The sequence below is a fragment of the Anopheles gambiae genome, chromosome 2 (assembly GCF_943734735.2).
Source record: "Anopheles gambiae chromosome 2, idAnoGambNW_F1_1, whole genome shotgun sequence".
Taxonomy (NCBI): domain Eukaryota; kingdom Metazoa; phylum Arthropoda; class Insecta; order Diptera; family Culicidae; genus Anopheles; species Anopheles gambiae.
The window spans coordinates 111,706,600-111,716,984 of NC_064601.1; the positions used below are offsets into that span (position 1 = coordinate 111,706,600).

General features: G+C 41.2%; 1 protein-coding gene across 13 annotated transcripts in view; it reads left to right on the top strand.

Annotated features, from left to right (window-relative positions):
* The window catches only part of LOC4576279 (protein vein), a 51,729-nt gene extending 46,282 nt beyond the window's left edge, over window positions 1-5,447 (top strand). For 11 of the 13 annotated variants that reach the window (XM_061652592.1, XM_061652589.1, XM_061652599.1 and 8 more), the window contains 2 exons: window positions 307-410; window positions 4,574-5,447. In XM_061652592.1, the coding sequence (XP_061508576.1) occupies window positions 307-410; window positions 4,574-4,659 (190 nt within the window). In that variant the 3' untranslated portion in view covers window positions 4,660-5,447. Of the gene's footprint in view, window positions 1-306; window positions 3,722-4,573 lie in introns of all 13 variants that reach the window. The other 2 variants (XR_009765590.1, XR_009765591.1) reach the window with 1 other exon arrangement.
* The last annotated feature ends 4,938 nt before the right edge of the window (window positions 5,448-10,385 follow it).

Sequence of the window (10,385 nt, forward strand, 5' to 3'; positions counted from 1 at the left end):
GATCGATTGTCGAATTACGAGCGTTACGTATTTTATGGATGAACCGTTCAATAATTCCTATGAATGGATTGCGAATCGAAAAAAAACCATATGCAATAGGTCTTGACGTTTTTTTTGCAACACACACTAATGTTCTCTCTCTCTCTCTTCTTTCTCCCTTTTTTATCTCTATTTTTCTCTCTCTATTTCTCTCTCTCTTCTCTCTTTTTCTCTCTCCCTTTCTCTTTTTCTCTCTCTCTCTTTCCCTTTTTCTATACCTTTCTCTCTCTCTCTTTATATATCTCTCTCTCTCTCTCTATACCCCAGCTGTCCGAAAGGATTTTCCGGTTTTCGGTGCGAAAACAAGGACAGCGAGTTTCATCCGGTCTCTTCGAACAAGCAGCAGGACTGTACATCACAGCGATACGCAGGTTATTATTGCTAAATAAGGCTTTATAACATCAGCAAACAAAACCACACACTCACACACCCACCCACACACACCAACCCCCCCTGATTGCAAACGAACGAACAGAAATGAAAAACAAAAAACAAAACAAAAACCTCCCTCGAATCAGCGGTCACGGTGCGCGGTTCGGCATCTGGAGTAGCGATCGGGTGTTTAGGTAATCGGCCCGCCACACCAGCAGGCTGTCTGTCCCGCTCCGTAGAAAGAACGCAGGAAGCAAACCGCCCGGACCCCACGACGACGACGACGCACACGAATGCCGCGGACCGTTGAGAGCCGTTTTAATGCCGGACATTGTTGCTCTCGTTTGTTGGGGATGGCGGCCATGGGAGGGGGGGGGGAGTAATTAGTCAGCGAAAAAACCAAAAATTAACACTAGTAGAAAATCGTCCTAGCCGTAGGGTAAACAAACACAAAATCATACACAAACGCTGTGGTATTACATTTGAAATGCCAACTAAAGCGACGTACCAACGGACGGACGTTGTGTTGAGAAAGCGATAGGAAGCAGCGGGAAGAACGGATTGGTTATGGAAGTAGCTAAAGTGACTTATTTTCCAGTTCCACTAGCCAGTTCCCTTCATTCGCTCTCTCTCTCTCTCTCTCTATCGTTCTCCACCGTAGACGTTTGGTCGTTGGTTTTGTAAATACCAGCCTGTAAAGCAAAGGGAGTACGCAATCGCAGCAAAAGCTGAACGTTCTAACAAAACAATTTTGACCCAATGGCAAAGCCGGATTAGGAACATGAAAAAGGAATTAACAACCAAGATAGCTAGCCTGTTCTTGTATAGTACACTGGTGCACATGGGACAATACAGGATAAAAAGGTAGGCTAAAACAAAGCGTTAAACACGACAAGTATAAAACAGCGGCAGCGAACGGAAAAGCTGACGGTGACGGTGTGCGCTGTGTGGAAAAGGAAAAGGGGGTGGGAAAAAAGTTGATAGTACAAATTTGTGTATAATGTATAAAGTGAAACCTATTTATTGTTTTATGTGTACGTAAGCATACTACTCTCCCGTTAGCTCCGAGGGGCAAGGTGAACACAGAGTGGAGGTGAACATTTTGCAAAACCGGACAAGGAAGTAATAGTAAACCGAATCATAGGTTTAATATAAACTATAGTAAAAAAAGGGGGAAAAAGAATACAGCACTCCGAGTACAGAGTGTTGCAGACGGCAGACGGAATAAAAGCAAAGCAAGATAACAAAATAAAAGAAACATTAAAAAAAATACAAAGAAAAGCAGCAAATCAAAGCAAAGCATACTTCAATGGGTTCTCAACGAAACAACATGAAGGAAATCAAACAACGGCAAACGGAACATCGTGTAACGCAACCGAATCAATTAAAGTAAAACATTCCAACGCACTCCCGGATCATCACCTTGCACCTGAAAAGGCGGCCGGAAAGAAGGATGGAGGAAAAGCTTTTTTGTGGAAATTTGAACGAGAGAAAATTACCTATAAGCAGAACAAACAAAGCTCTAAACAATGTTCTTTGTGGATTTATGTGGAGACATGGTGTAAATTGGTGTTGGTCTTTTTGTTTTGTTTCTACTATTGTTATGGCACAATATGACATTGGAAAACGGTACAAGGAATCTAACCCAATGCAGAAAGGTGTTGGATTTTTTTCTTTCTTCTACACTTTCCCTAACGAACGAGCTTTCAAACCTTTCAGTAATGATTTAACTGTCATTCTACCACAACAGCTAAACGAGCAGTATATAAATTAACCCTGACAATGGTATCGTAAATACTTTTTACCCGGTTTTATATCATCACACTTTGAACGTGTTAATCAATCAGCATGCAAAAAACTATTCCATGACATTCAATTGGTTTTTGGGATTCTAGATCATGGTTTTGGAGAGTGGATCGACATTTGTGTATGTATAGCGCTAAGCCAAATCGTCTTGCAAATTAAAACATAAAGCTTCATGAGAAGTTTCAATACAAAGCTCCTATTCAGCACTGATACCCAAGCAACAAAATCAACATGCTTTTTCGCATGGCCAACTTTGATGGACAGAACGACACGGCTGATTTTGCTCCCTGGGCAATTTGACATGAAACGTAAAGATGCGTAACAGTATCTCTATCTCTTTCTCTCTCTTTCACACAAAAATACACATTTTTTCTCTCTCCTTTTTTCTTACACACTTTCTCTTTCTCTCTTCCCTATCCATCGCTTGCGAGCCTGTTGGTTAAGGTGTTGGGTAGTTTCTCGCTTTTTCCTTAGTTATTGTAGCAACCATCCCACTGCGTAGCTCTTTTCTCACATTCAAACGTCAAAGTTCGCCCGTTACTGGAGATGTGCGGAGAGGTTTATTAAGCACATGTTCTCAAATGTTACCAATGCTTGTTTTCCCGTCGTATGGCGCATCCACTCAATTGTCAAAGCAAATCGAAGAGCGCTAAATATTAGTATTGGAAAGCCAGCAACACAGTTGTACATGTTGAACATGCTATTCATTGTTCATTGCTCTTATTGTAAATAATGAAAATAGAAGCGTTAGATAGTCGATAGTTAGACACTTTTCTTTTCAAAATCTCATAGAACAAACAATCACGCATGAGTATTATAGGAGAGGTTAGTTGGCCCAAAAGGATGCTCAGGCAGCCAGGCAACGAAGCGCAAAAATCGAGCGACATTGCTAGTCCAGTAATCATGTTCGTGCATATAGGGATGCCCTAACGTGTGGGCCGGGAAAGCTTCCCACTGTGCTAGTGGTAACAGTAGTAATAATAATAATAATAATAATAATAATAATAATAATAGTAATTAATAGGTACTCAGTAAAATATATTGGAGCGATAGGCAACACTGGAACTGTTATGGGTAGACAAAGAGCGAAAAGAAAAATCGCCATCATTGCAGTGAGAGTAACGGTACCACAAATAAAGGCAAGCTAGAACACCGTACATGGAAAGCATGAATTTTTTGTCTAATGTTGTGTGTGAGTGTGCGTGGGAAGAAAACGACGGACTGCAACGAATCTGCATTCTGTTCCCAATCGTACGCTCGCCTTAGCTTAGAGCCTGCCCGAACTTAAAGACTGCTCACACACACACACACAAACGCAAGCCAGCACAGCGACAATCGAGCGACGAACATAAGACTGATGATGCAAAGCAAGCATAAACAAACACAAAATCGAACGCAAGCAATCAAACCACCCATGTTTGACCTTTGTTTTGGGGTGCTGCTCCAAAATGCTCCAAAAAAAAAGGGCAACCGATTGCCACCATACCATCCTCGATCACCAAAGGTGAGCGCCTTCTTGACGTTTCTGTACCTACTTAACTACCTAATGGTGTGCTAAACTTAATTGTTTTGCTAAACTCTGTTTCCATCCTATTTTTAACACAATTCTAACATTATCAAATAACTCGCTTGTGTAGATGTATGTATATAACTAACATAAACAACATTATGTACTTCGTCTGGTTCTTACACCAACACATTAACAAAGGACAAAGGAAATATAACAGTAAGAAGATAATTTTGTTTGTATTTGAATCTTCCATTGGTTAAGACAAAATTACAATGCTCGTTTGAGAATGGCAAGAAAAGTTAAAAATGAAATGGATTGAATAAATTCAATAAGACATTGCTAGGAGCAAAACATGAAACGATAGAAGTATTAGAAATAATTAGGCATAGAACAACTTAAAATTGCAATAACAATAAAAATATTTCATGGAACACAAGAACAAGCAACTGAATGTAGACAAACAAAAAGACACAAAACCAAAGAAAACAAAGAAAACACAGATCAGATAGGGGAGCTGTTGAAATGTCAAAGCAGGACGAATGAACCAAATATGAAAAAAAAATGATAGCTGTAACTTTTAGCTAGAAAATGGTCACACTGTCGAGAACCAGGTGCATACAAGTTGCTGCAAGGAAACGGCATGCTACCGGCAAGCATGGACTAAACCCTTCCCGTACTAACCCGAACTGCATCAAATGCCTAACTAACGAAGCATCTAAAGTGTCCATTCCTTCTAACTTTCATTGTTTTCCCCCCTCTCTTGAATGTTATCTGTCCTTTTTCTCCTGAAGTGCTGAAGTGTATTATCACCATTAATATGATCTGTTTTTCCTTTTGTTTCCCCAGGACGCCTGTACACAGAATGTATGGACTTTTTCGTGATGGACTCTCCCGCACCGGCACTGTACGAGTATGAAGATGATGATAATTGATTCATGTGATATGGCACCGCTTCTTCAAACGACGCCAGCTGGAGTTGATTGTCCCGCGGAACAGTCGGCTGCTAGGCGACCGAGCTCCTTCCAAACCCAATACACAGTCACTCACACATTCACTCACACGTCCACTCACATAATTAGTGCACACATACACACACAACACAGTTGGCCAGTAAACTACTTATGCCATATTTTACTTATGCCTTATTGCTGGCCACTTTGAAAATTTGTCCGTCAGCAATAGAAAGTGAGCAAATAGTGCAAATAGGAAAGCGCGCACAAGCACAAACATAGCCAAGTAGCAAAGCATTAATCGGTGTGCTTTCGGTGTCAAAATGATAGTGAGGAAAAAAGTAACAATAACTACTACATTAATGAAAAACAGCCTGTACTTTACAGTTAAGTATGCCTCCAATGCTATAAGCGAGCAGCAGGTTAAGTTTTAAGTTGCCTTCACGTAGATATGCCGCAACACACATGACGGTTTTTAGCAAAACAAAACACATTTAAAAATACCAAAGAATGTATATAGCTAAGCAGCAGCAACCAGGCGACGCAAAATAAATGGTTTATTAAACCTTGCATTGATCATAAACACGCATTCATTAGTGAATCATCGGTGTCGCTATGCAAGTGGACGGAGGGATTTTTTCTTCTTTTTGTTAACTACGGAAGGATGAAGAAGTAGATAAAAACATGCTAAAAAGGACAAATAAACTTATAAATTGTATTTTAACTTTCAACGGCAACGCATTAATGCATAACCTTAACCGTGAATTGAACGTGTGTGTTGAAAATGCTCGTAACGAAAGAAACGATAAGTGTACCCTCTCCGTATCGAGGATTAAAAGGATTATAAATGCAAAATGTTTTGTATTTCTATGCACGCAAGCAAATAAACCGGCCGCTTCTCCTCAACGGAATGCGAAAACCCGGTGGAGACGCATGGTCTACCATAATTTAACACGTGTTGAAGTACTTTGACAGTTAAAACACGTGGTCACCGATGTTTAGAGATGAAAGAAAACATCACCGGCATACGAATATGTGTAGGAGAGTATTTGGTTTATAAAAATAATAGAGCAGCATATAAGACCAAAAAAATCCTGTAATCGTTTGAATATTGCTATCCCCAATATTTAACTTTTTTCTCTTCTTTTAGTTACCATCGCCGAAAAAGATGCGCCCTGAACTGTTGCACTGGTTTACTGTAGTGATGATTAGTGATGGGTAATCCGGAGTGGAGTCGTGGATCAACTCAGACTCCGGTGCGCAAAATATGATTCCGACTCCGAATTATAACCGGATTCGACTGATCCGGACTGATCCGCAGTCGGAATCGATGAGTCCGGAGATATTTCCATGCACACGAACGACTACGAACGACTCCGGATGACTCTGACGTCCGACTTTGGATGACACCGGCCGACTCCGGATGACTCTGACGAACGACTTCGACTTCGAAAGACTCCGGACGACTCCGGACTACTCCGGACTACTCCGGACGACTCCGGGCGACTCCGGGCGACTCCGGATGACTCCAACTCCGGACGGAACTAGCGGTTACCATTTTGCCGGAGTTACAATCGGACTAACAATAGCCGGAGTCGGATCGGAGTCGTGGTGCACATCACTAGTATGCAGAGTGTCAGAAGTTGCACGCAAGGCGACCTTCGCCAGTTTCGAAGCTTTTGATACGCCTACTGTCTCACGCAGAGTTGTGTCCAACTCACGCTTTACTTGCGCGCAAATCTCAGTTTTGTATGATCGATTGCTCTCTCAAGAGCGTTACAAGTCCATACGCTCACATTTTTTTTAATCTGATTAACAGCTTGCACGATCAAATATTTGCTCAAAATCTGGTCACATTTAAACACAGCATTTTATACACTCGATGACAAGAAAATCAATTACAGGAGAAGATAATGTTATGTTTACTGATAATGTTTTTTTACTCACCAATTAAACGCCTGACTGACATACACGCTACACCAGTGGTGTCAAACTCATTTTAGGTCACAGACCGTTTTAAAAATTTAATGCCGCGGCCGCAATCCCTCGTTATTCCGAACTGTAAAAAAGAAAAAAAAAGATCAATGAAAAAAACTTGCAAGAATGGAGATAGTCACAAAATGGTTGATTGGGATATTTTTAAAGATACTAATACTATGTTTGAGTATTTTTGATTAACACTTTGTCGGCCTGTCTGACATCGCCGTGTTTCGAGTGAGCACATAACACATAGCAAGAGAGGAATGAGAGCGATAATTTCTCATGCGACTGTTATCAGACTTTGGTTCCATTACGATAAGCGGCGCAGCGCATGTTCGATCTTTCGTTCGTAGTTCTTTCTAAAGAGAATCTCTGAGCGTCAGATACAAAGCTGAGCGGAGAGCAAAACTGTCATACACTTTCATATGACGCGGCGCTTTAAGTGCTAAATATAGTAGTGATGAGTCATACAATTCATTACGATGGGTCACGACCCGACCCGGAGCCAGTCGAAATCGATTTCGACCCGCGGGTGCGCAAGGTTGGAGTCAGAATTAAAGCCGACCCGCAGGTGCAAAGAGTTCGGGTCGACCTGAATGACTTCGGGTCGCTTACGGATGGCTCAGATCCGGGAGGTTCGGTTCGACCCGCTCATCACTAAAGTATAGTACTTTTATACACCTTACAATTTATTACCTACGATTCTTGCAGAAAATTTTGATGTTTCTGAATGTAAAGCGATTTCATTTTTTTATACAAAAAAGCAAGCCATTTCGCATTTCCCACTTATTGAAGCGAATTGTTCTGATATACTGTACTGAATTGTACACAACATGTCAAATGTAGAAAACCACTTATCTCCAACTCCGCGTGACTCGGGAACAAACTGTACTTTGCTACAGTTCACTTCATCCGACGTCACACACACACACATACTTATGTAAAATATTATATCACAAACACTTATCTGCACAAGAAGTATTACACACTGTCACCAACGGAAAGATTTCTCTGACTGCGACAACGTCCTGATTTTCATACCGTTTTTCTATCACATCGAGAGAATCTACGAATATTCATTTACACACACAGCAAAAAAGAGTATTTTCGTAGGACACAACACTTGGCTAAACAGTCACGAACAGCATTTGTCTACAGTCACGCACAACTTAATATATAGATTAAGATAGTATTTTATCATACCGTACGATGACATCATCCTTGCACCGGTAGACTTCGGGGCCGTTGGAGTAGAAAATGTATCCCATCGCTAGTCCCATATTCGTCCGAAAACGCTCAAAACCGCTACCCCGTCGTTCCAGACCCGATCGTTGGTTCCGGTTGGATGGTTCCGATTCCTACTCTGCCAGCTGGAGTGGTTCGCAATCGAACTGAATTCTCGTAACTGTAGATAATAACTTTGCTTTGCACTTTGCTGACAAAGCACATCCATACCATTTAGCTAAAGTATTCTCATCTCGGACCGGATCGTTTGTTAATACACTCCATTTCTTTCCATCGCTCCGCGCGTTAAACTGCCAGCCATAACTGTACCACCAGTTGGTTTCGTCAAAAGGTTCCGTGCGTTTTTTTATTCCCTTACAAAGTTCAATTTGAATCCTGGATGGTTCAGTCAGTGTGTGTGAATGCGTAGGACGTTAGCGAGGCCGTCGCGGTGTTGCTATGTGCCAGTGTATCATTGCAAGAGGTTATCCTTCCAAAAACGTGCCATAATTATCCTGAAGCTGGTCCTGTACCAGCTGGTGCTGATGCTGGTGCTGGTGCTGGTGCTGGTGCTGGTGCTGGTGCTGGTGCTGGTGCTGGTGCAGGTGCTGGTGCTGGTGCTGGTGCTGGTGCTGGTGCTGGTGCTGGTGCACGTGCTGGGTTCAAGCAAGGGAAGAAATCCGCTGCAGACTGCATCAGCACCACGACGACAACAAGCGTGATGAAATTGAACAGCTTACGGAACATCTTGATGTGATGCTTTTGCCTTTCTTAATTCCGTACCGGTCGGGAGATCCTTTTATATACCGTTTTACACTTTCTCTGTCTCTGTATCTGTCTCTGTGTGTTATTTTCACAAGCCCTTCAGGAGGACATTTGTACACATAAATAACTAAAAAAAACGTAAACTCAACATGCTGTCTTTCTAAATTTGTTTTCCTACTTCTCTCCATCTATCTCTCCTCCCTCCTCTAATCGTTCTCTTCCATCGTTTTTCTCTCATTTTCTTTCTCATAACATCCCTCGCTCTCGAACTCTATTGCCCTATCGATCTCTCTTTCGTTAGTTTTTGTTCTTTCTTTCCCGTTCTCAAAAGTGGTACCGCCATTTGCGGACACAAGTGCAATCGGTGGCTAATTTCACACGCGCATCGCAAATGAGCAATGTGTGTGGTGAATTTCTTGGAACAACGTCCAAGTCGCGCAATACCTAAAAGTTCCTGAAAATGTTTGAACAAGTGGTGCAGCACAAACATGGCCGGTTCAACCACCAAATCTGAAGGTATGGGGAAATAAGTACATTTCGTTGGTGTTGGTAATGGGATTTACTCCGTGGTAAACCGACGATATGTCTAGTGCTTCAGTTCCATTCCAATAGAGTTCCCGATATCGTTCAGATGTTCCGATGCACAAACGCTTCAAATATCGTTCGTAAGTTTCTGCGATCACGGCCAAAGCCAGAGTACGTATCGGCACTACAAATATTGATCTCGTTCTCGTGTTACAAAGCGGGTCCGTATATACCAGTTAAAAAATGCTTGTCATGAATTTATGAATTTATGAAAATTAAGTTAACCTTGTGCCACAATACATATGACGCTTTTAGCAAAAGAAAATTGGCATTGATCATAAACACGAATTCATTAGTGAATCATCGATGTCGTGTATGTAAGTGGAAGGAGGAATTTTTCTTCTTTTTGTTAGCTACGGAATGATGAAGGAGTAGATGAGAATATGTAGAATATATAAAATAAAACAGATAAATAAATTTAAATTTAAACTCTCAACGGCCACGCATTACTGCATAAACTTAACCGTGAATTGAACGTGTGTGTTGAAAATGCTCGTAACGAAAGAAACAATAAATATAAACACTCCGTATCGATTAGAACAATGAAAAAGAGAAAGATATCAAAAAGGAACAAAAACTGGATAATAATTTTTATTTCAGCGCAACGAGCACGCGCGCAAATAAAACAATTGCTTTTCCTCGTCGGAATACAAAAAAAAACCTTGGAGACGCATGGTACAAAACGTGTTGAAGTGCTTTGACGTAACAAAATCTCGTGTGACATGGTGGTTAACTTTGGTAAAATAAAGTTTATTGACCGCTTTAGGCTTTTGGTGGCAATTTGTGGAAATTGATGACAAAATATGTTTCATTTTGTGCACAGTGAAATCTCTCTAGGGGGAATCTTCAACCGTGACCGTCAGCTTAGAGATATTCATGGCGAGAAAAACTAATGAACGTGTTGCTATGAAGTATCCAAGAATCCACGGGAAAAACATGGCATCCTTTGACCAATTTTTTTGTAAACTGTCATCCAAAAATTCATCTTAGAGAATTTAGGCTGCCAAATTGCACATGCCGCTTAGAGAACATTCGCCTCAGGGAGACATTCATCTTGAAAATACACAACATGTATAGAATATGACGAAACCGTCAAAATGTTCATGTTAAAGAAACAATTCATCTTGAAGAGACTACCAGGCCTATTATATTGC